Source organism: Phascolarctos cinereus, unplaced genomic scaffold (assembly GCF_003287225.1).
Source record: "Phascolarctos cinereus isolate Bilbo 61053 unplaced genomic scaffold, phaCin_HiC Scaffold_1;HRSCAF=81, whole genome shotgun sequence".
Classification (NCBI taxonomy): Eukaryota; Metazoa; Chordata; class Mammalia; order Diprotodontia; family Phascolarctidae; genus Phascolarctos; species Phascolarctos cinereus.
In genome coordinates, this window is record NW_027555514.1 from 89,913,284 (window position 1) to 89,939,513 (window position 26,230).

At 33.7% G+C, this 26,230-nt stretch overlaps 1 protein-coding gene across 2 annotated transcripts in view; it reads left to right on the plus strand.

Annotated features, from left to right (window-relative positions):
- The window catches only part of KMT2C (lysine methyltransferase 2C), a 306,292-nt gene that overhangs the window by 219,518 nt on the left and 60,544 nt on the right, over positions 1-26,230 (plus strand). Inside the window, exons 27-35 of one of the 2 annotated variants that reach the window (XM_078152656.1) lie at positions 5,710-5,893; positions 14,308-14,412; positions 14,798-14,845; positions 16,050-16,187; positions 16,373-16,405; positions 16,498-16,620; positions 22,909-23,047; positions 23,279-23,493; positions 25,904-25,977. In XM_078152656.1, coding sequence (XP_078008782.1) covers positions 5,710-5,893; positions 14,308-14,412; positions 14,798-14,845; positions 16,050-16,187; positions 16,373-16,405; positions 16,498-16,620; positions 22,909-23,047; positions 23,279-23,493; positions 25,904-25,977 — 1,059 coding nt within the window. The remainder of the gene's footprint in view (positions 1-5,709; positions 5,894-14,307; positions 14,413-14,797; positions 14,846-16,049; positions 16,188-16,372; positions 16,406-16,497; positions 16,621-22,908; positions 23,048-23,278; positions 23,494-25,903; positions 25,978-26,230) is intronic. The other variant, XM_078152657.1, reaches the window with a different exon arrangement.

The window sequence follows — 26,230 nt, forward strand, 5'->3', positions numbered from 1 at the left end:
AACATTTCTTCTACATCTATAAACAAGTCATTAAATATTAAGAGCCTGCTGGATACTGTGCTTAGTACTCAGATACAAATAAGAAAAAGATGTGCCTTTTCTTCAAGGAGTTTGCTATCTAATCAAGAACAGCTGAAATGTTAGGGCATTGGTAGAGAAGTCATATTGAAAATAATTAACAGTACCCAAAGAAGTGCAGAACAAGGGCAAGTGGAGAAACCAAAGAAGTAAAAATTGAGTGCTGCCAGAGAAGTTATAGAATTCCTTAATGAATACAGCTGGATGGGAAATAAGATATCTGTGATGATGTGTCTGTCTTCTGGCTCCCCAGTTTTGTTTTTTAAATTGATTAATCAATTTTTAATTAATTAATTAAATTATTTTGAATTATCAACTTCCATAAGCTTTTGAGTTTTCACTTTTTCTCCATCTCTCTACCCACCTCCCTCCCCACAATGGCGTGCAATCTGATATGGGCTATACATATACATTTCTATTAAACATATCTTCACATTGGTGATGTTGGAAGTAAGAATTAGAACTAATAGGAGGAACCACCAGAAAGAGGAAACAAAACACAACGGAAGAAGTATGCTTCGATGTGCATTCAAACTTCGTAGTTTTCTTCTCTTTGGATAGCATTTTCCATCATGAGGCCTTTGGAGATGTCTTAGATCCTTGTATGGCTGAGAAGGGTTAAGTCTGTCAATATTATTCATCGCACAATGTGGCTATTACTGTGTACAATGTTCTCCTGGTTCTGTTCACTTCACTCAGCATCAGACCATACAAATCTTTCCAAGTTTTTCTGAAGTCAGCCTGTTCATCATTTCTTATAGCACAATAGTATTCCATTACATTCATATACCACAACTTGTTCAGCCATTCCCCAATTGATGGGCATCCTCATAATTTCCAATTCTTGGCCACCACAGAGCTGCAGTAAATATTTTTGCATATGTGGGTCCTTTTCCCATTCATATAATTTCTTTGGGATATAGCCCTAGAAGTGCTATTGCTGGGTCAAAGGATATACATATTTTTATAGCCCTTTGGGGCATAGTTCTAAATTGGTCTCCAAAATGGTTGGAGGTTAGTAGTTCATGACTCTGCCCTCTAATCTAGAGGCTGAGGGTACTGGTTAGGTGTGAGTACCAAGGTTGATTGGATCTTGCAAGATGATGTGATTTTCTAAGGATGAGTTTATGTATTATATGTACTTGATTGGATGCAGCTTTTCACATCTTGTTTATTTCTATTTCTACCTCATAAACATAGCAGGTCAGGACTGAGAATCTGGAATCCAAATGTGTTAGTTCCATTCTCATCACAGATAATAATAGTTTGTTGTAAAATATTGATGAATTTGTGTTTTCGTCTCCTTGTTGTTATGTTCTTATTAGGTTTGGCTTAATTCACTAAGTTCTATGGACTACTTTGTCCCTGTACTTCTCTTCTCTTTTTTTTTTTAAACTGTTTTGTCAGATATTGCTTGACATTTTCATTTAATCTCCTATGTAATATTCAGGTATTTGGTTGTGGAAGTTGCTTTGAGGAATTACTCATTCTTTGTCTGACTGCACCAGCCAAATAACTACTTTTTATATTCTAAGGGTAGGTGTGGATCCAATACTGAACCTCTAGAGGCGTTGTCAAACCTAATAACTACTGCCCCCTTGTGGCAATGCCTCATGTGGAGACAAATTGTAGTGTCAAAAAGAATCTGGAGAGTATTGCTCAATCAGGAAGCATTTTTAAGTACCAGGCACTGTGGTAGACATTTGGCATATGAATACAAGTATGCGCGATTTCTTTAAATACACTTTCTTTAAAGAAAATAACTACTCTTTTAAAGTTGTAACTTAAACACTCTTTGAAGTTGTAAGTAGCTGCAGGAAAAATCTTTCAGTTAGGCTTGGGTTTCCAGACTGACAGTTTTTAATCTTCATTTTTTTAGACAAAAAATCTAAGAAATCCCAGCAGTAAAAAAAAAAAAAAATAAAAATTTAAAATTAAAAAAAAAAACACCTAACCTCTGATGTCCATCCACAAATAAAGAAGGTATAGCTAATAAGCAGGGAAGCAAATCTAAATACATAGTGAACACCAAGACTTAGTAGGATGAGACTCGTAACTGAAATATAAGTATAGTATAAAAGTGTTTTATTCAAAAGAACACAATAAATGGGGGAAGTAGCAGGTTTTTTACAAAATATATTCAGATTTGTAAATCCAAGAATTACAGTCTTAGAAGAAAGTGGTAGACTATTTGGCATAAAGTAAATAAAGATAGAAAATGAAATGAAAATATCTGACCACTCCTCAGTCTCCTTAACCAGATCCCCATCCAGTTCATAGTGAACAACTGGCTATTCCCCAAGGCCCTTTCCTGAGTGTTCTTCTATCATCCCTATATATCCTATCTCACTTTTTCAATTCATCTCTATGCAGGTGGTTCATATATCTCAATATCTACCCCTAATCACCTTCCTGAGTGCTCTTCCTGTATCACCAAGTGCCTTATGCTCCATTTGGATGTCCTACAGGCATCTCAAACTTGTCATAACCAAAAATAGAAAGCCTTCTTCCTGAGCCCTCGCCTCCCTGCAACTTTCCTATTTCCATTAAAGGTTTCATCGTCCTCTTGTCACCCACATGCACAGCATCAGTGTCATGCTCAACTTTGTTATACTCATTTCACAGATTCAAACTTTAGTCATGCTACCTTGCAACACCTCTCCTACCCATCATGTTTTCTCCACTTGAACAGCTACCACCCTCAGGCTCTCTTCACCTGTTTTCTAGACTATTACTATAGCCTCCTATATTATCTCCCCTCCTCAAAACTCTTCCTGTTTCAATCCATTCTCCAATTGTCTACCAAAAATTACGTTCTTAAAACATCTGTCTATCTTTTTCAGTACTTTCTCCCCTCTCTGTAAACTCCCATGGCTTTCCTTCACCTCCAAGGGCAAATAGGAAGTGCTTCTGTGTTAAAGCTCTCTAAAAATTGACCCTTTGCTAAATTTCTGGACCTTTTAATTTATTTTTTCCTCTTTTGTTTATTAATTTATTTTTAGTTTTCAACATTCACCTCCATAAACTTTAAATTTTCTTTCCCTTTTTCTCCGACTCCCTCCCCAAGGCGGCATGTAATCTGAACTAGGCTCTACATATACATTCCTATTAAACATATTTTCATATAAGTCTACACTTTTTTTATGTACTTAATAATCTAGTTAGCCTGGTCTTCTTGATGTTTCTTGTCCAAGTTGTTCCGTATATCTTCTATAGCAATTTGCTATCATTATTACATCCCATGTGGAATACTGTGCTCCCTTCTGCCTCATAGTTTCCCTCATCTCCGTCAAGTGCTCAGTTAGCTCAAGTGCTACATTCTTCAGGTCTTTGTCAGTCCTCTGTTACTATGTGCCTTCCACCTCAGACACTCTTCCTTATATGTAGTATATATCTGGAATGTATGTGGTTATTTGCATGTTATCACCTCCTTATGGATGTTGTGGGGTCCTCAAGAGCAATACTTAATGCAATTCCTAGCACAAAGAAGCTCTTAATAAATATTCCTTGAGGGCAGCTGCGTGGCGCAGTGGATAAAAGTCAGTGTTGAAGTCAGGAGGACCTGAGTTCAAATCTGGACTCAGACCAAACACTTGACACTTACTAGCAGTATGACCCTGGGCAAGTCACTTAACCCCAATTGCCTAAAAAAACAAACAAAAATTCCTTGAGTGATTACACCTGGAGACCTGGAGGTAGCTAAGTAGCCAGTGAATAAAACATTCAACCTGGTATCAGGAAGACTTGCCTTCAGATGTGGCCTCAGATAATCTCTACCTGTGCAACCCTGGGCAAATAAGTTAGCCTCTATTAGCCTCAGTTCCCTCAACCTCAAAATGGGGATAATAATAGCACATACTTTTCAGGAATTTTGTAAAAAATCAAATGAGATTTTATTTATAAAAAGCACTAAGCTTAGAGTCTGGCCCATAGTAGGAAATATTTAATTATTTGTTGAAATTCTCCACTTAGATAAAATTAATGAGGTTTGAAAATGTATAAGCCAGGCATGAAGGAATATTTTTGTGATAAGGAGAGGAAATGGGAGGGATCTTCAATTATTCAGGTATTTATTGCCGCTCTCTTTTTGAAAGTAGAACAGCTAATTAATTCCTGACTTGCCTTGATAAAGGAAGCAACAAAATATGTTTGGCACCTATCTTTACCAATATAGAAAACTGAAATGACTTCCATTGTAAAATGGAATAAAGACATTAGGAAAAGTAATCCAAAAAGGTTCTAACAAGCTGTTTTCTCCATCAATTTTCAGTTCAATTCAGTAGACATTAATTAGGAAGCTGGAAAGGTGGGAAGAGATGAGAGTTAATTTTTTCCCTTCTCTTTTTATTTATATTACTATAATTATCAGTGCTTTTCGATTTTCCTCATGTTGTTATAAACATAGCCGCATAAATATAAACATGATATAGAAGCAGATCATTGCAGGAAATAGTAGGTTTTCTAAATATCTCTCCAATGAATGACTGTATCCTTCTGTGTGTGTGTTTTTGCATGTGGTGAGGTATCTCAGTTTTGTAAATTAAGCCTTTTTTTGAAGTGTGTAATGGTTCAGAATATTGAGATGCTATTAAGAAAGTTACTGCTTCGTTGTGATAACTGGGATATTGCTATTGTGTCTAGTCTCTTGAATCTGACTCACTGTTAGTGCTGTTTAGAGGGTTTTCAGCCATATTTTGTAAATGTCACATTGAGAGTGGATATTTTAGTTTCTTCATGAGTCATTCATGGTGCCTTGCTTGAATGATGATAGTGGTATTATCTGAAGGTTTGCTTCATATCAAGAGGAGTTCATAAAACCATTGGATTATAGTAAGGTACAAACCATGGATGTAATGTTATTGAGAAATAGTAGTAGTATGAGTCACTTGCTAAACTAAAGAACAAAACCACAATACCCAAAAATGTTAACTATCCAGGGAAAGTGTCTTGACTGAGTTCATTATGCAGGGAAAAAGTGGGAGACCTAGAAATTAAATTTAGTCCTTCTTATTCCAGAATCACTACTTTTGGATACCCTATGCTGTCTCATCAAAATGACTCTTTTAACCCCCTTTTTGGTGGCACATAATTTGTGCTGTTTAAAGTTCAATGTCCAGGTCATTTCTGCAAATGAATCAGTCCTAGGATATAAAATATGTTTTTGAAAAAGACTTAATATGTAGATTCTGTTTGTTTATGGGTGTTCAATAGACTTTAATTTTTAAGAAACTGTTTCTGGTGAAAAGAGGAAAGTGATCTACTGAAGTTAGTTGTTTTGTTTTTCTGTTAGTTTTCAAATTTTAATTATACTTCAATATAATTTATACTTTAATGTCCTCTAATATTTAAATTGTTCTTGTATGTCAGTTATTGGATGCATATTTTACTTTGTGGTTGACAAAGTTTGCATGATTCTGCTGGTCTACTCTGAACCTAAGAACTTCACAACTAGTAGTTTAAACAACCCTGCATGATCAAATTTTGTATTTTTGGAATAGAATGTAGTATCAAGTATGGTTATTTTTTTCTACCATCCATTGTTAATTGAATATTGAAAATGTTCAAGTTTTTTATAGAAATGCATGAATATTCAGAGATAACTGAATGCTATTTCTGCTTATTTTCATCTAGGAAGCCTTCTTTGGAAAAGACCTTCTAGATACAAGTAGAGAAAACAAGTTGTGCCCAGATAACCTGTCAGAAGGATCAGCATCTCAACTTTCATGTAAAACTAATATGAACACAAACTTTTTAGATCCTGCTTCTGACCCCCTGCTCAGCTCAACCTCAACTCCAGTGAAACCAGGAACTCAAGGTATAGAAAATTTCATAACAGTTCAATAAGTTCTTATTTTATTTCCTTTGTATCCATGGTTTGTGCTTTAACTGTTAATACTTTTAAGAGGTTGATTTTTTTTTTTCTGATGACCTGTCAGGAAACCAGCAGTCATAGGGATATGGGGTCTACCCTCCTTTGTTACAATGCAAAATTAAATGAGACGCAATATAGTGTAGTGGCCTTGGAATCAGAAGATTGGAGTTTGAGTCCTGGCTCTATGTGACCCCTGCACAAGTCACTTCACCTTTATGAATCCTTTAGGATTGTGTATGTAAACCTACCTTACTGAGTTACTGTGAGGAAATCTTCAACGAGTCTAGAAATATGAATAATTATAACAGCAGCTGCCCTAGACTGACCTTCCTTGGTGTTTCTCTTTTACATTTTGTGTTTACACATACATCATTAGGAAAATTTGGAAAAGATAATAACATCATAGCCTCCATATCTCAAAAGATTTGTTTTAGAACTCATGGCAATAATATATTACTTATTTTTGTCAATAAATTTTGCTGTTTTCTCAAATGCAGTTAGATAACAACTTTATTTCTTTTTTTAAAATTTTTTAAATTTAGTTCTCCATATACTGCATATCACTTAAATCCAGGAATCTTAACCTTTTTTTGTTCCATGGACCTCTTGCAATCTGAAGTCCATGAAAAATGCTTTGTAATGCAAAAAATAAAATATGCAGCACAGAAAGACAACCAATTTTATTAAAATAAATGTGTAGTTTTTTCCTCTCCAAGTTCATGCAGTCCCTGAATTTCTATCCACAGACTACTTGTGGAGAACTCAGGTTAAGAACTTCTGGCCATTCACAGCCTCTTTTAGTTTTTACTATATTTCTTTAAGATGTAAAAAATACTACCTGCTCATGTCCATTTAGTTGAAACTTGACAAAGATGAGACAATATGTAAAGCTTGAAGAAAGTATTGGTAACATCTTGGATTAAGAGTCAGGACCCACCTGGGTTCTAATCCAGTCTCTTTTTTTTATACACACACACACACACACACACACACACACACACACACTCTCTCTCTCTCTCTCTCTCTCTCTCTCTCTCTCTCTCTCTTTCCCTCTCTCTCTCTAACTGTAAACCTGTGCAAAGCACTTAACCTTCTCCCCAAGCAACTTTGCAAGATTGTAGATTGGAAAATAGTTGCCAATCTTCAGTGACATAGGTAATCTGCTCATTTTTACTTCTTCACTGCCATTAAAATATAATTCTGGACTAAGAAAAATGCACTGAAATTACAGGACAAAATTAATTCTTAAATGTTTATACATCCAAAGTCAGTATTAGAGTTTCCCTTACTGCTTTTTAATCAAAATAGCAGTGTATTAGAAATACAGAAACTTTTTCACCTGTAACTCTATGACTATGAGTAAATCATTTCACCTCATTGGGACTCATTGTCTAAGATGTGGAAGTTTAAAAAGTTCCTCCTCATATTCTAATGGTTATGTTATACTGTTCAAATTTTCTATTACAGCAACCAAGCAGAACAGTTACTCTTCAGGTTTTATTTAAAATATAGCTAAATACCACCAACTTTTTTTATATATTATATCATTTTTCATTACTGTCAAGATTAGTTGTGAGATGTTAATTTTATTTTGTTTTAACAGTTTTTTTAAACAGTGTGGGTACTAGTTGCACGCAGTTTTAATCTTTTGGCAGACCCCCTCTCCTCCCCCCCCCTCAAAAAAAATTTATCCTATCTGAAATACAGAGAGTTCTAATGATTTTAGACTTACAGGCTTCAAAAATTATGTTCTTCCTAAAGAATCTCTGTAAATTAGAGTTCCAAATGGCCGGTTTGATATTATTGTTGTTGTTAAGTCATTTCAGACATGTCTGATTCTTTGTGATTCCATCTGAGCTTTTCCTGGAGTGGTTTGCCATTTCCTTCTCCTGGTCATTTTACAGAGAAGGAAACTGAGGTAAGCAGGGTTAAGTGACTTTGCTCAGGGTCACATAGCTAGTGTGTGAGGCCAGATTTGAACTGAGGTCTTCCTAACACCATGCCCAGCACTGTATCCACTGTACCAATTATCTGCCCCATTTGTATAAATACTAAATTTGATTATTTTATATTTTTTTATCTCACCAAAAAAGTCGACAGTGATTATTGATGAATGTAGTAGGAATGTAATATAAAATTTTATATTACACATTTGTGTTATAGTTTCCCTTTGTAAGTTTTTATGTCTTCTATGTAATTTCAATTTTTAAATCATAATATACTAATGAGTAACATATTGTTGAAAACCCTGGCAATTTGTGTTCTTAAGAGCATTTTTTTCTTGGAGTATGTGATGTTAGTTTCTTTTGTATGTATTTTTTTGAATACTGCTTCTTAATGAATATTTTTTATATTTTGCTGCTATCCTTTATTCGACTGACAAAAGGGATTCTAAAAGCAATGTAAGGAAATTGGGTTTTTTTCTTAATTTCCCCAAGTTATAGAAATGTGCATAGATATAGCTAAAATTTTGACTGTCTTGCCCCTTTTCTAAGAGTAATTGTTAAGTATCTTGACATGGCCCTTGCTAGAGTTGCTTTCTCACCAGCTTCGTTGACCTGGATGATCAATTACTTACTCTACACAGACTCACGAACCACAAGGTCTTCACTCCATCTTATTTTTTTCCACCTTTATCAGTACTCAGAGGAAGCACTAGAAACATGTTTCCTGATGATAGGGAAATGTTTTATATGTCTCTTGTTGGTTCAAAACCAGGAAGCTCCATAGCATCCTTTTTTTTTTTTAACCACAGATATGGTTATACAGAAAGTAGAGTACGTGTAAAAGAGATTTTGAAAAGGGAAACCTCAAATTATGACCTATATTGTTATAAATATTATTGCTGCACTATTTAATATTGTATTTCTATAAACTATAGGTAGTATTTTGAAATTTTCCAAGTACTTTTCTCAGAATTAGTCCTGAAGTGGATAATATGATTATTATCTAATTTACAAATGAGCAATTGAAGATCAGAGAGAAGTGTCTTCCATAAGATTTCCAATTAGCAATTGTCAGAATGCACCCATAAACTAAAATGTTCTGATTCCAGTATATCCTGTGCAGTTTCTTCTATGCTGTGCTGTATCTTGGATGTTTAATTGCCACATCTAGATACTGTGCTTTTGGGATGAGAATATACAAGGAAAAATATATATTGACCTTAAAAGTTACATAAAATGACCATACTTAGAGATTTATTTTTCCAAGTTCGTTAGTGGTGATTGTATTAACGGTATCCTGACAGCTTCAGAAAATTCTATACCTTGCTTTGTGTGAGTGAGGGAAACTGGGTAGGCTTGTTGCAGCTGATTGCAAGCTTCAAGTTCATGGACACAGCTTACCTGCCCCAAAAGGTAGTGATAGTTTTTTAAAAGCACAACACAGATACAAGATAGCATGTGCTTTCTCTATTTATCCTAATACAGACAGACTAGAGCAGGAACCTGCGGCCTTGAGACTACATGTGGCTTCGAGGTCCTTCAGTGTGGCCTTTTGACTGAGTACACGTTTTATAGAATGAATTCTTTTATTGTTTTATGAAATTTGGATTCAGTCAGAGGGCCATACTAAAAGGCCACATGTGACTTTGAAGTCGTATGTTCTCTACCCCCCAACTAGACTCTGAAATAAACAGGGTCACCTAGATGGTGCAGTAGATAAGTTCCCAGGTCTGTAGTCAGGAAGACTCATCTTCGGATTTGAAAATCCAGCCTCAGACACTTAAAGAGAGTCAGTCAGACACAACTTGAAAAACAACTGAACAATAACAAACTGAAATGAATGGAAACACTTTGTTTGACATTAATTTCATTTGCTTTATTTAAACTTTGGATTGTTCCATGTACTACCGAACTGTGGAAGGAAATCTTGAGATCTTCTGCCTGCGTAATAGAACTCTTGAGTACTACTTTGAATTGTGTACCATGGAAGTTCTACTTCCATTAAAGTGATTCCCAAAACAAATAAAAATGTCCTCATTAAATATAAGAATTCTTTCTAAGGAACATTTAATTTGAACCAACCAATAGTTTTTTCTAGCTGTTTATCTTGAAAACCATATTGGATTAACATTTACAAACCCCTATGAAAAATTAAATTGGTGGGCTTATTTCCACATTGTACTTTGGCTTCTTTTTCCAACCTTCATTTCTTGTTAAAAATGTAAGTTTTATTCACTATGTCAGAGTTCAAGTGTCGGCCTATTCCCTTTTTCCCTTTTGACAATGGGCAAATCAGATCATATCTCTGGGCCTCAGATTTCTCATCTTTAAAATGATGGATTTGGACTTAATTACTTCCAATATTCTTTTAGGTTCTAAATCTATGACTCTAGAATCCTTAAGTCTGTGATCTCTACATATTTTATCCTTAAACATGGATACTTTAGTCAGCCTTCATAGTCTCTTCGGTATTTGCCGTTTTTTGTCTTCTTTCAGTTGCTTTTTAATTTTTTTTTTATAAACCTTGAATCTTTCATCTTTTGAAGTATTGAAATATTATCATGTTAAATGGTATAGTAGTTTCCTTTAGTATCACTGGAGTTCAATTTGTTTATGTTATACCCTCAGCTATAGAACAGAAATTACTTAATTTTTGCTGTTAAATATAAGGCAGCCATGAATATTTTTATGGAGATAGCTTTTTAGTTATATCTTTAGGATATTAAGTAGCTCAGTGAATCAAAATATCCTTTCAGTTTTATAATTTTTAATGTGTATTTCAAAATTGTTCTGTAGAAAAATGGTGCCGATTTACAGTTCTATCAGCTGTATAGCTATTTTCCAGCATTTGTAACTTTTCATTGTTTTTGCTCATTTAGTAAGTATCAGGTTCCTTCCAATCTATTTGTTTTTATTTCTTTGCTTATTGGGCTTAACAGTGTTTTAACTCAGTTTTATAATTGATTACTTTTATATTCTTCTCATTCTCATTTTTTCACCATTTGTGCATTGTTGATTGGCCTTTCCTTTATTTCATATCAGGTTCCTAAAAGATACAGATTGGAACTTTTGGTTATATTGTTTTTGAGTGTATCAAATTTATTTGTATTCAAATTAATGCGTCTACCACGATTTGTCATATATTTTCAACATATTGACAGATAAACTTATTCTTTTGCCTTGTAAATTTTTAACTCAATAAATCGAGTTTATTGTACTATATGTTTGTTATAAGGTATATTTAGAGCCTTTTTTAAAAATCAGTATTCACTTGGTTTTCTCAGAGATTTTTATTAAAGCCTTTCTTCAGTGCTTAGCATCCTTGCATTTTATGAAACAATGATTTTTAGGTACAACAGAAGCATTGTTTTACATTTGAAAGAGCACTGGGCTCAGATCAGAAGACCTAGATTCATTTCATCATTCTACCATCCAGTCATCACCTTGGACAAATCTCTTAATTACTGGGAGCCTCAGTTTCCTCATGTAGCAGCGGCATTATTCTTTGTCTGCCGAACTCATCAGCAAGCATTTATTAAGTCCTTAATAGTATGCCACTTGCTGTAGTGAGTTCTAGAGAAGAAGAGACTAAGAAAATTAAAAATAATACCAGCTCTCAGAGACCTCACATTCTAATCAGGGAGACAACATGCTTATAACTATGTATAAATAAAATATGTGCAGCATGAATTAGATGGAAGACATATTGTTGAGTTCTTTTAGTCATGTCCAATTCTTTATCATCCCATGTGGATTTTTGGGCAAAGGTACTGGAGTGATTTGCCATTTCATTCTCCAGCTCATTTTACAGATGAGGCGCTGAGGCAAACAGGGTTAAGTGACTTGCCCAGGGTCGCACAGTAAATGTCTGAGCCTGAATTTGAACTCAGGTCTTCCTGACTCCAGGCCTGACACTCTATCCACTGAGCCATCTAGCTGCCCAAGCAATACACATGAAATAGTTAATACAAAAGAAAAGAGAACATAAAGTGCTAAACTGGGTATAGTCAACTAGAGAAGATGATTAGAAAGCTTTTTAATTCATATCTAGAAAAGATAAGCAAATTTTAACAGGTTTTTTTGACTTACCTTTTTGAGAATCATAAGGATATGTGAAATAATGTAAGTAAAAATAGCATCATAACTCAGTAGTCATACATGTAATGTTACTATTACATTCTAATTACGAAATCTCTTTTGTTGGTATACTTTCTTTTTGGTCAAATAACAGATAGTCTTGCTAAAATTATCATACGATCTGTATTGAAATTTAGTATTTTGATTACTTTTATCTATTTTTTTCCATGTATTCTCTTAATACTTTTCCTTTTTGGTATTTGTGTATACATTTTCTTATCCACTTTTTGGAAAATATTAATAGACACTAAGGCATTTTAGGTGTTGCAAAAAATGTTGAGAGTAATAAATCTTGAGTAAAAATCAAGAAAACCTTGTTACTGAATATTATTAGATAATTTTGTTGGACCCGCAGTTAACTTTCTAAAAACATTATAATCTTGTCAATAATTTTTTAAAAATAACACATGTATTGGTGAGGGATAGTGTGGTAATAGAAAAGAAAAAGCCTTAGCGTCATGATTTCATGCCTCTTGCCTATACTGGTTGTGTAACTAGTCAGTTTAGTTAATGTCTCAGACTTGCCAGGTAACTCTCTAAGATGATTTTACAGGCTGACATGCACTAGTAGAGAAATTTCCTCACTTGGAGCTTTCTACATCAAGGAAATCACAGGTGGAGTCCAAAAAAGTATAAGATATATTGAATTCTTTACATGTACTTACTTGATCCTCATTAACACTTTGTAGTATGTATGTACTATGGGTATTTTCCCCATTTTGAAAGTGGAGGATCTGCAACTCAGAATAATTAAATGACTTGCCCAGTGATCACATGGCTATCAAGTGTTGGAGGTGGCATTCAAATCCAGTTCTTTGTTTTTTCTCAGTCCCAGGGTTTTCCCTTCATACAAGAATATCTGTTTATCATCTCCATGGGATACAAGCAGTGGCATTATATTTTGGACTAAATTAAACATACAAATTACATTAAATAGAGCAGTTGACTTAGTAATGATTTTCCAGGACATGAAATCTCTTTTACCCCTTAAGAAACTTGATGTATGGATTTCTGAAATTATTTGGTAGATAAAGACTAGTTAGTTGCTTGTATGATGTCTCTCACTCCAGACAGTCCATTAAATATAGGTGTTAAATTATTTTGTGTCTTATAAAAATTCAATTTCCCAAACATCTTTTAAAATCTTCTTTAGTGACATAAAGTTTTAAAAATTGCTAATAATAACATATTGTAGCTGATGTACTTCAGATGTGAGAGAAGACTTTCAGATATGAAATTTAGTTAGGCAATATATATTATTTTATAATCAGCTTCTTTTGTAGTCCTTTGAAATAATCTTATCTTTTTTGCCATTCAAAAAGAAGTAATAAAGATCAATATTAATTTTTTAATCCTCTTCAGAGTCAGCTGGCATGTCTTGGGTTTAACTTTATACAACCAGTCATCAGAAAACCTCTCTTTTTAGTGTCTGCTTCCTCCAGACTGTTCGTGATGTAATACACATAATATGGTTACGATCCAGTGCCAGTGCAGCATGCATTTAAATTTTTGGCTCATTAATGGTGCTAATATCACAGGACAATTATATTTGTATCTGCAAAACTGTTAACAGTTGCCAAAGAATCATAGATGTAACTTACATAGAAATTGAATTTAAGATCTTTACTTATTAACATTGTGCTATAAATCCTAATTGTAATACTACAAAATATGCAGAAGACTCTCATTCAGTGAGGAGAGGCCTGAACCTGTAGACTTTGTTTGATTTATTCTATGTAATTGCTTGTGTGCTTGCCATATTATTGCTGTTGTTTAAATCTCAGTCAAATCACTGCTCAGAACATCTCATTTAACAGAAAAATCATTTAATGTACTAAGTTGAGAATCTTTTAAATTACTGTCGTGTTTTATGTTTCTTTCATAACTTAATAAACTGTATTCTTGTTGACATTCCTCCTATTCTCAGTCTCTCATGCCTTTTTTCTCTGTTAGGCTCTTTTACACGCCTACAGCTCTGTGTGTGTGTGTGTGTGTGTGTGTGTGTGTGTGTGTGTGTATGTATTATCTGTAGGTATTTACATATACCATCTTTAGAAAATAGTAATGTAAATTTATATCTTCAGGGAGTTGGCCACCAGATGATGACTTTTTTTTTTCAGCCTCTGCTGTTCATAAAAATTGTTTCCTAAGGTTGGAAATATTTATGACCTTGAAGATATCCCTTCATTAATAAATCCTAAAGCTTTCTGAGTTTCTATGTATTTAACATATTCCACATGGCCAACTTTTAATGTTTTGTTTTATTTCCTATAGCTAATGCTGATGACCCATTAGCTGACCTCTCAGAAGTATTAAACACAGAAGATGACATCCTAGGAATACTTTCTGATGATTTAGTAAAATCTGCAGATCACTCAGGTATGTGTAAACTCTTTGTAATTCTGTGTTATCACATTGTCATGTGTATTATATGTATCATTTGAAGGACTTCATTTCTGAATTTTTTGGAGAAATTTCATGTTATTTTATTTGACTTGGTTCTGTTTTCCTGCTTATATGTGGAAAATATTTGCCTTTGTCTCTTATGCTGGGAGTCTTTTTGGATGTAGTCATACACTGATTTTCTCCCATTTTTCATTCTTGTTCTCTTGCTCTCTCGCACTCTCTTGCCTTCTTTATCTCTTTTGCTCTCAATATCTCATGGAATTTCTCCTTAGCTCTCTCTCATTCTCTTTTTTTGGGATCATTTTTCTTTTTTCTCTCTTATGATAATCATCCATTTTATTTGGTTTGGGTCTTGTAGGTCTTGATTTATGCACTTTCCAGGTTGAGAACTCACCTTCCCCATTTGGTAAGAATCCAAATAATGGATGAACCGTGACTAGAAGTAGTTTTTTTTTCTAGTGACTTCAGCAAAACCTATATATGCATGCATAAGTATTAGTAGTGCTTTCTTATTACTAATTCATGCTTTCATTTTCCATTATCTTTGTGTAGTTAAAACAACTTAATTTGTAATATTTTTGTGTCCTGGATTGAGCTCTAAAAATAGATTAAAAATTGAAAAACTATTTTTTTGCCTGTCCATGTTTCCTTAATATCTTTTCTTTTCTTTTTGTTGTCTGTCATAATATTAAATAATTGATTCTTCAAACTGTAGTATAGAACTTTGTTAATTTATGTTGGAAATTTTTTTGTTGCCATTTAAACAATAGCACTAGAGTAAAGCATGAATAAAAAAAAACTTTCTTCTCCTGTCTTTCTTCAGAGACATTCCTCAACAAACGTTCATCAATGAGAACTTAGAAGGCAACCATTTAAAACTATCAGTTGTTTAAAAAAATTGTAATTGTAATTATGTATTGAGTTTCTACATTGAGAATTCATCTAGAGTCTCCCCTCCACTGGCTGCTTGTTTTCTTGGAAATTAATAGTATAATTTTATGAAGATAGTTGTTGAATGGCACAGTATATCTAACAGATTGATTATATGTGGTAGATTCATTGCTTTCTGTGTATAGTTGAGTATTTTTGCTAGTGCATATAGAATTTATCTCTCTTTTTGCAAAGTAGCCATGATATAATATGAATTCAACAATAATGGTAGTAGTACTCTTTTTGCTTAGGGATCTTAATTGTAGTATCAGTTACACTGTTAGTATCCTTGTGTATATTCCATCTGATGAAATATGTGTCTTCCTCGAGATTAGTCTGAATTGATTTTTTGTTTGCTATGTTTTTTATGTTCTTCATGGAATTCATTTATAATGAAGAATTCTTTAGAACTGCTGCAACTGCAAATATAATATGCCTAATGTAGTGCACAAAATGTTCTTATATAAAACTCATCTTTTTGCTTTCTAAACAAAACTGCAAATTACTTGAAAAATTTTGATGGAACTATATTAAATTAGAAGTCTTCAGATGGTGTTAAGTTAGATAATCTGATTTTGTTTTATATTGGTTAAATTTTTGTACATTCATATCACATCTTTATGTGTAACCGTCATGTGTCCACTAAATTCATTGTTTGATTTAATGTTTCATTTCTTTAGCTGGCCTAGATATTGGTTCCATCTCTGATGATCCTTCCTCTTTGCCTCAGCCAAACATTAATCAAAGTTCACGGCCATTGAGTGAAGAGCAACTAGATGGCATCCTCAGTCCTGAACTAGACAAAATGGTCACAGATGGTAAAATATTTGCCCTACATCTAGGCTTTCTAAAAGACATGAGTAAATACAATTTTCAAAGATTACTGCATGCTTTAATTCTTCATTTAACATACATTCCTTCACATGAATTAAATTTAATACTATTGTTCATATAACTGTCTAAATAAGATGACTGATATCTGTTTTTTAAAACTTCATTTCAGGAGCAATTCTTGGAAAATTGTATAAGATTCCAGGTATGTTTTCTTATTCTTTATGTTGGTGAAATCTTTATCCTCCTAATAATACTCCAGCAATTCATATTTTACCTGCTTTTTTTTTTTTGCAGAGCTTGGCGGTAAAGATGTTGAAGACTTATTCACTGCTGTACTGAGTCCTGCTACCACTCAGCCAGCCTCACTGCCACAGCCTCCACCACCACCACCACAGTTAATTGCTTTACACAATCAGGGTATGTTCTAATTTTGTGTTGGAGGTATATTTTCTTTAATCAGTTTTTGTATGCATTATAATTTAATGAGAAGAGAATATTGTTACTGAAGCCTTGATTGAAGTACACTTGGAGGCGTGGTAATGAAAGAGTACTGAATATTAATATCTTGGGAAGATAAATGCCATGCGATGCCACAGAACCTGGATTTTGATCTTATTATTGGGGTTTGAAGTTTCTGGAAGTCAGTCCATCTGTGCCTAACTAATGTTGGATGAATTGATTTCATTTTGCCTAGGGTACTGCTGGGTATCTTAAACATTTCTTGTTAGGAGGTATGATGTTGGGTCCCAGATGATGTGCTGTCGTTCTTGGAAAGTCTACATGCATGCAAACAACATGTAATTTTTCTTGGTCTTGCCTTTTGAAAGGTACTCAATCCCATTTGTGGCCAGTTTTGACTGCTGATTCAGCAGTTCTGAGACCCAGCTCTAGCTCTTGTACTTCTGATGAGTATGATTCTTTGGCCAAAAATTGTTTTTTTTTTGTACTATTATCATTGAAAATAAATTGAGGTTTCCTTTGTGAGAAGGTGTGGGATTCTTTTTCTGCAGAGGTGTTTGATGATTTGCTGACTGATTATTTTTGATTTCTTATGGATGACCTTACTTTCTATTATCTGTATATTTGTAAGCAGCAAACAAAATTTTTAAAAATATACTTACTCACAAGTGTTGGCTAATTGATAATTTTCTTAAATTTAGTAACTTCTGTATTAGTGCAAGTAATCTAAAAGAAATTCAGATTTCCAAACCATTTCAATACCTCTCTTTGCATACTATTTATTTAATCTTGTTCAAATAACTTCACTTTAATGGAACTTGGTTTCATTGTTCCTAAAATGAATAATTTATACTAAATGCTTTGTAAAATCCATTTCTTCTCTCTATTTGTTTCACTTTCACCACTCAAATGAAGAATCCATTTACATGTGGAAATTTCAGCATTATATATATGCAATAAGAAAAAGGCAGAAGAAAAAAAAATAAATGTCAGCTAGTAAATAGGAATCCTTGTTTTAAAGAAAAAAAATCTTGCCCAAAAAAAATTCTGTCTGGGAAAAAAAAATCTATAAGTCTAATACTTGATTCTTTGCCTTCATATTTTTTAATTGATGAAAAATTTATTATAAACTAACAATGGTCAATGAATATGAACATTTCGATATATGAAAACTTTAGAATTCTTTTATGTGGTTTTTAAGATTTGCATTAAATGTAACACAGTAACAAAATTTTGTCCACTTTTCAATTTCTTTTTAATTTGGGATTTTTAAAAAGTGTTTCTTGAGTCTGTTTTCTTTGTTTTGTTTCTCTCTAACTAGTTACTCATCACTTCCTGTCTCTCCCCATCCCTGCTTACTGCCCTGTTACAAATAAGTATACAAAGTTAGAAAGAAGTATACAAAGAAGTATAATCAAATAAAACAAATCCATATTTTGGCTCTATTTGCAAATATGTCTCTCAGTCTATATTAAACCATTGCTTTTCTTCCTAGAGGTAGGTAGCATGTGGTGTTATTAATCATCTGAAGTCATGACTGATTAGATGACCTTGATTAGAATAAAAAGCTCCTTTTTTTGGAAATCTGAAATTTTCTCACTCTCTTGAACATGTCTCTTGGATAGTTCTCCTCGAAGAAGCCAACACACTTATGTTTGTTAATTAACATTAATAAAGAACTTTAATTTCCAGATGTATACTTTTCATTTTGGCCTGATAAATGCTTAAAACACTGTTTTGGAATATACCAGTGGGTAGTAAGGAAAGATAAGCATAAATTAATTTCCTAATACAAATTTGTAGAGATGTTCATGGCCTGATAAAACAGATTGATTAGCCAAATGGTTTTGGGAGCATAGAATTTCTTAAATGGGATAATATTGAAGGAAAATACTTAGTCGTTAGATAATTAACTGCTTATATTTGTGGAGTTGATACATGAGTGTTTTTTTGTTTTGCTTTGTTTAATTTTTACGGGCAGAGTTGTTTGGCATTTTGTTTTGTTTTCAACATTCACAGTGTAGTAAAAGAGGCTTTTATCTTAAAGGACTGTGAATGTGATTCATTTTCAGTACTGATTCAATTAGCTTATTTAGATATAAGGTCAGACAAGATTTTTGATCTTCAATGTCTTCCATTCGCCCAAGAAATTATCCTTTGATGTAAGTGAAAGTAGTGGTTATTTTACAATTGAGAGCAAATAAACCGACAAGTTCTCAAAATGCGTACATGAGAGACACTGTGCTAGATTGAATGGAGGGCATATTCTTAATTGTTAGTATAGGAAAGTAAAACTGCTTTAGGAACAGGGATGACTAGTGTTGTTACTTGGCAATGGTCAGATCAGCAATTCTCAATCACTTTCATAGTGATGCACTATAGCCTGCACCCTCATTAGTATTTTTGCTACTAATCTATTGTTCAGTCATTTTTCAGTCACGTCCAACTCTTCATGACCTTGTTGGGAGTGTTTTTGGCAAAGATTGTGAATTGGTCCTCATGATGCAAATAGGGTGAAGTGACTTGTCTAGGTCTAGTAAGTTTCTTAGGCCAAATTTGAATTCAGGAAGATATCTTCCCAACTTAAGGCCCAATAATCTATCCACTGCATCACCTACCTGCCCTGGCTGCGTTAGTGATCAGTAAGGTGAAGGAAATCATCAGATGTCATGAATGCATGACAGTGAAATGTAAAATAGTACAAAATACAGTAAGTTTTTCATTCAATGACTTAGTTTTAGCAGGCAATAAAATGCCATCCGTATGAAAATCTAAGCAGTTCATTTTAGATAGAAAGATTTTCTAGATCTTTTATCATAGCATTGAATTCTAAGGTGGTAATAGTCAAATTATAAGTGACACAGCTACAACCAGAATCTAGGTTTTGCTAGCTTTCCAGACGTCCTATTCCTCACTCCCTTCAAACTCTGCATTCTGAATAACTGGCCTCCTTATTAATCCAACAAGACAATCCATCTCCCTAATCTGGACATTTTGAATGTGGTATCCTTCATGCCTGAAACTCTATTTCCATGATTATCTTTGCATTTTAACTTCCTTGGCTTCTTTCCTGTTCCAGCTAAATTTTTACATTCTACAGAAAGCTTTTCGTGATTCACTTTAACCTTAGCGAGTTCCTTCTAACACTGTCCCTATTTTATCTTGTTTGTACATAGTTGTTTGCATGTTGTCTCCTCCATTAAAATGTGTATTCTCTCAGAGTAGGAACTTTTTTTTTTGTTTTGTGGGTTTTTGTTTTTTGGGGTTTTTTGCCTTTCTATATATCCCCAGTGCATGAAGCCTGGCCCATACTCTGTGCTTAGTAAATGTTTGTTGACTTTTGTACATGGTAGTCCTTTCCCCTGTTTCATGCCTTTGATTAAAAAAAAAGAAACTTATTCTGAAATTTATAACCAACAAAGTAAATTTTCATACAAACAGAATACAGAAAAGATGCTACATGAAATCATGAATCTCCTTTTGTACTGTTTGCTTTTAAATGTATATTTGTGTATAAAATAATTTCTGCTTTTTACTTTCAAAATTGTTCTGCACATTTGTGTTTCTGCATTTCCCTTTGTTTTCTTCCATACACTTAAAAAAATGTGGTTGAAGCACTTCATTATCATTCAGTCCACAATTTTCCATCTTACCCTTAGGTATATCACGAAGGGGATGTCCTCATTGTCCTCCCAGATGCATTGCTAACTGTTTAGACTGTAGACATTTTCTACCATGCCATGGAAACCCCCTGATCCCAGAAACTCACTCTACCCCCGGACTTTACACATTGGAAGTACCCTTTGCCCCTGCAACTTCTCCTTCTGATTGGCTGGTTTGTCCTAGATCCTACATTTCAGTGATGTCCTCCAGCTTACTCGTCTCTTCATTGTTTTCCAGGCTTCCGACCTACTCCTACACATACCTGTATGGGTTCCTTCTTGCTTTCCCCTCCACTCCCTTTTTATATTCCTTTTATGTACTGTTTCCTCCCTTTAGAATATAAACACCTTGAAACCAATGTTCTTTCTTCTTTTATTTCTATTCTCATTGCTTAGCACTGTACCTGACATGTATTTGGCTTGACAGTATAGTTCATTTATCTTTCTTCACTTATCCAAACTGTTTCTTAATGATCTAGGTGTTTTGGTCATTAATTTTTTGTCTTATTTTAGTTAAAAAATGAAAATATTTGAAAAAGACACAAAGAAGAAGTATAATACTATGGTAGTTTTTTTTTAGTTGAAAGTATATCACTAGTGAAGAAAACTATTAGACCTCTGGGTTTATAGTATAGAAAGTAGATTAACGTTGGAAAGTTATAGTATAGTGAGAAAGACATGAGATTTTTGTGCTTTTTTTTTTTTAATGTGTGTATAAAGATTTTTCATGTAACAAAGATAGAATTACTAAGGAGAAGCACAGTAAGGGAAGTCATCAAACAAATAAGATGGGCTAGTTACATGGCCAGTACTTGAATAACCAGTAGTATCTGAGCAGTCTTCAGAGAAACTGATGAAAGCCCCCTAGCTTACTGTGTGAATTCATCCTGTAGTGAACTTAGGAAAAGAAGTCAACAGGAGTTCCACAGAGTGGATGAATTTTGATCTCTCTCTTTGAAAGGAATGCCCACATCTATCTAAACTCCATTTTATTTGAGTATTAAGAATTTATGGAAATTAGTTTTCTTAATTTATAGTTATAACTTCCCAAGCTGCCCTTTAAGTTCTTATTCTAGCATGTAAGTGTATTTTTATTTTTTGCTTTTCCTTCCTCTAAACAATAACTGAATTATCTCATCCTAAACCTAAAAATTTCAGCACTCAAAATGTTTTGAATGCCTGTTAGAAAGATTTTAATCTGTCACTTTTTTAGCCAAATTAAGGAAAGTGTTTTTCAATTACCTAGTATTTATATTTCTCAGTATTTTTATGTTTGTTAAGCATATGATGTAAGATTTTTTTTTTAATGGTGTAAGATTCTACAGCCTAGAAGAGATATGTTCTTTGTCTCTGCCAGGACACTCTTAGGCCTTCCTTTTAAAGCCAGCAAATTGTTCTTATTTGTCATTGCTGTGTATATTATTCTTAATTTTTTTTAAACTAGAAAGCATTAATTAAGCACCTCCTTTGTGCTCCTTTCTGTCAGATGCTATGTTAAGTACTGAATATACAGAGAAAGGCAGAAATAGTCCTTGTCCTCTAGCTCCAAATTTAATGGGTAGATACCATGAAAACAACTCTATATAAATCAAGTTTAACCCATTGTAAATTGCTCATAATTTTGAAGGAGCCTAGTATTAAGGGAGATTAAGCAGCCTTCTTGCAGAAGGTAGAGGTTTAGCTGAGACTTGATGAAGCAAGGAGGGCAAGCGTTCCAATCATAGTGAAAATGCTAAGATTCAGGGGATGTACTGTGTCCTTGAAAGATCCTGCATTGCTGGATCATATTATGTTTAAAAGGTTGTAATGTGTAAACAACTGGAAAGGTAGAATGTGTCCACGTTATAAAGGGCTTTGAATGCCAAACAGATGCTTTTATATTTGACCCTGGATGTATTAGGGAACATGAGGTTACAGAAGAAAAAAAATAAATCGACATGTTCAAATACCATTTTCCATTAGGCACAAAACACCTATATGGTCTTGAATTTACCATCTTTGAAAATACTACCATTCTTCAAACAAAACTTATGTATGATGAGCTCCTTAAAGACAGATTTTTGTACATGTTTTGTAGACTTTCAGCTACCACAGTGCTATGTATATAATATGCATTTAAGTAAATAAGTTTTTACTTTAAATTTGGAGATTTTGAGACTAATAAATAGATTAAATAGATATAAAGTACAAAATGTTTAATGCCTTGTTGACCATTAATGAAATCTTTCCAGTTGTTTTAACTTGTAGAATGTTGGAGTATCTTTTTTTACATTTTGTCTTTGGGGTGAAAAAAACCTTTCTTTGCTTCTTTTCTTATAAGTATAGGTCTTAATTTGCAATTACTGAAATTTGTTGAGTAACAAATACCTGCCCCCAAAATTCCATGTACAAATGTATATTCATTTATACATTGCTGTCTTCAGCTTCCAGTCCTAAGCCATTTTTCCCTCTGGCATATGTCAGTCCAGCAGTTAAACTTGTACAAAAAATTAGACTCTTGAGACTTTAAAATACTTAGTTGTATTATTTGTCATAGCTATAATATACATGTAACCACTTAACATTATTTTTTTCTCATCCCAAGGAGATGGTGTTTTTTCTCGTATGCCACTTATGAATGGCCTTATTGGACCTAATCTTCATCTCCCTCATAATTCTTTGACTCCTGGAAATGGATTAGGAACCTTCTCTTCTATATCACAGTCCCCATATACTGATACCAGGTAATAATTCCACAACTTCCTGCAGAAACTTAAATCATGCTGATTATACATGTGCATAGATTGGTCTTCACTGAGTAGTGTAGCTAATATGTATGGTGGTAAGAAATGTTTGTTTATTGCTAAAATAAAAGAAAACTAAGTCCTAAAGTTGTGTCCTGTAACTTCAAACTTACATCTCAATAGACCATGTAGGAGTTGTTTATGTCATGCAACTGAGATGTATTTTCACAGGGACAAAAATCCTGCCTTGAACCCAATGGGAAATGATCCTCATAGTTCCTGGCCCTCAGCAGCCCCAGCTATGGAAGGAGAAGGTGATACTTTGTCTAACACCCAGAGAAGCACTCTCAAATGGGAGAAAGAAGAGGCATTGGGCGAAATAGCAACAGTGGCACCTGTTCTCTATACCAACATTAACTTTCCCAACCTCAAGGAAGAATTCCCAGGTCAGTTGGTATATGAATTAGTTAAATTGGTATACATCTCTGTTGTCCCCACCCCCCATGCCCCGTTTCAAGTTTATTACATCAGATTCATGCACTCTGTTGGAGTGGAAAGAACTCTAGGCTTACCATCAAAAACCCTGTACGAGAGTCTTCCCTCTGCCTCTTTACCTCTGGGCTTCAATTTCTTCCTCTATGTGGTGAAGATAGACTAGAGGATAGGTAAATCTTCTTTAAGCTTTCGCCTTCTGTGTTTGTGATGTCATAGACTTCTTGACATTTTCTTCCCCATTACCTATCTACTTCTATATTGCAGTCTTTTAATTAGTAACCTCCCTAGGCCTAAATATGTTGCCAGAAAACTTAAAGGCCTTTTAGATTAGGTAAATTTCTGAACAACAACTACTTCATGTAGTCACGTATTATACTAATAAACTCTATTGTTATTATTATCATCACCATCATTTTTTAATAATAGTAATTATTGTTGGTTTTGTTGTTGTTAGTTACTATTTTTACTGTCCTTTGGAAAAGTCACTTTCTTAGCTATTTGGAAAATACATTGAAATGGCCATAGACTTCAGGTTGGAAGACCAATTAAGAATCTATAATATTAATTTAGATAAGAAGTAATAAGTCCTTGAACACGATAAGGTGGTTGGACTTATCAGTGAAAAGAATGGACTTTGTTGTGAGAAATGTTACAGAATTAGAAAAGAAAACTGGTAACTGACTGGAGAAGTGAGGAGGTGAGGATGACATTGGGGTTTGAATACTGGCTTGCCTTTGAAGGTCATGCTACTCTTGACAGAAATAAGAAATTTAAAAGAGTAGAGTGAGTAGGGCAAAAAAGGAGCTTGTTTTTTGCCATGTTCAGTTTGAGAGGTCTACAAAATATCCAGTGTGTTCAGTAGGTAGTGCATGTTCTAGGATTAAAGTTGAGGAGTGAAATTGGACTGGATATGTAGATCTTCATCTAGTAGTCTTCAACAAAGGGATTATAATTATAGTTCTGTATGACAGGCTGGCATGTGGCAGTCAACAGCACTAAACCCCTAGGTGGCAGGTACAGAGAGCGTGTTGAAAAGAGAAGCCTGAGATGAAGCCGTAAAGATCAGACGGCTTGGCAAAAACACAAGAGTACCGAGAAAGCCCTGAAAATGTTTGAGCTGCTGGTGTCTGTGAGGAAAATAAAGAATTTTTATGTGTGTGTATGTGTATATGTATAGCACAGAGAGATGAGTCATGCAATGCTAGAATTATCACTCCAGTCATAGAGGAGGAAACTGCAGTGATACTTAATTGCTCAACAGAACAGTACAGTGTGTTTTGATATTGAAACATGAAGTAAGGTTTACTTATTTGTATTCTTTTATTATAATATTGTTTATATTATTTCTTCAAGTTAAAGATTAAGGCATCAGAGTCTGAATTCCAGTTTTGTCTCTTTTCCTTCTGTCTAAACTAAAACTATTTTCCTTTACCTTTCCTAAATGTATTATTTATGATAATAAAGAATATAATTATAACTTTTGTAAAATAATTATGAGCTAAGTAGAGAAATAGAGCTAGTCTACATAATATGGGTGGATAGATAGATGAGTAGATAGATGGATAGGTAGATAGATGGATGGATGTAGCTAAATCAGTTTACGTTGTTAGAATAGGCTTGACCCAGTTTAGTCACTGTGAAAGACAAGTCATAAATCTGCTCTTGTTTCTGCCCTCTTGTTTTTATTTGGCACAATTGACTATCTTTTTTGAATGTGTAGTATGGTTCAACATCACACTACAGACTTTTCTTACTGTTTTTGCCATTCTTGTTTCCATACTCTTTAATTTTTCGAAAGTTTTTATTTAATATTTGGAATATTTAATATTTAATTTAATTTGGAATAATTCTTTTTTTGCAATATAGACTTGTTTTATATTCATCACATTTCATTTTGTAAATAATTCACTTTTGTAAATAAATCACTAGAATAAACCCCTACCCCAACCAATGAATTGTGAGGCTTTTTATGTATTTATTTTTTTAAATGCTTAAAATTATATCCTCCTAATATGTATTTATATTGTGATGAATAATCATTATGATACTTGCTCACACAAACATTGCTTGACGTGGGTCCAATTAGAAGTAGTATCATTCAAAATAGTTAACCTTTTAGTTTTAGAGCACACTTTCTAGGTTTGAAAGGCTACCTTCCTGCCTTATATCCAGACATTACTAAATGTGCTTTGTATCCTCTCCATTTTATGAGCTAGGTTCCATGCCGTTGCATTTGAATGTGAGGTATAGTCTTCAAAATCTTGTCTGTCTGAACTGTGTCTGTCCTGAACACCTCATACTTTGACATGGCTGCCAGTACAAAGGATCCCCTTTTCTGAACCAATTCTTGTTTTGTTTTAGATTGGGCCACAAGAGTGAAGCAGATTGCTAAATTGTGGAGAAAAGCAAGTTCACAGGAAAGAGCTCCATATGTGGTATTTAAAAAATAATTATCCTGTTTGTGTGCTTTATGTCATAATGTCATTTTGAAGTCTTAGGATTACAAAAAAAGTTCCATTTTAATACTTTTATAGCTTAACCTAGCTTTTCTTTAAAAGTTATTTTCTAGGTCATTAGATCTTAATGTAGACTGATGTTTTGATAAGCTAGTTTTTAAAAAGCTGTTGAAGCTTGAAAATGAGCTACTTTTTACACATTCACTTTATTTTAAAATTAAATATTCCATTT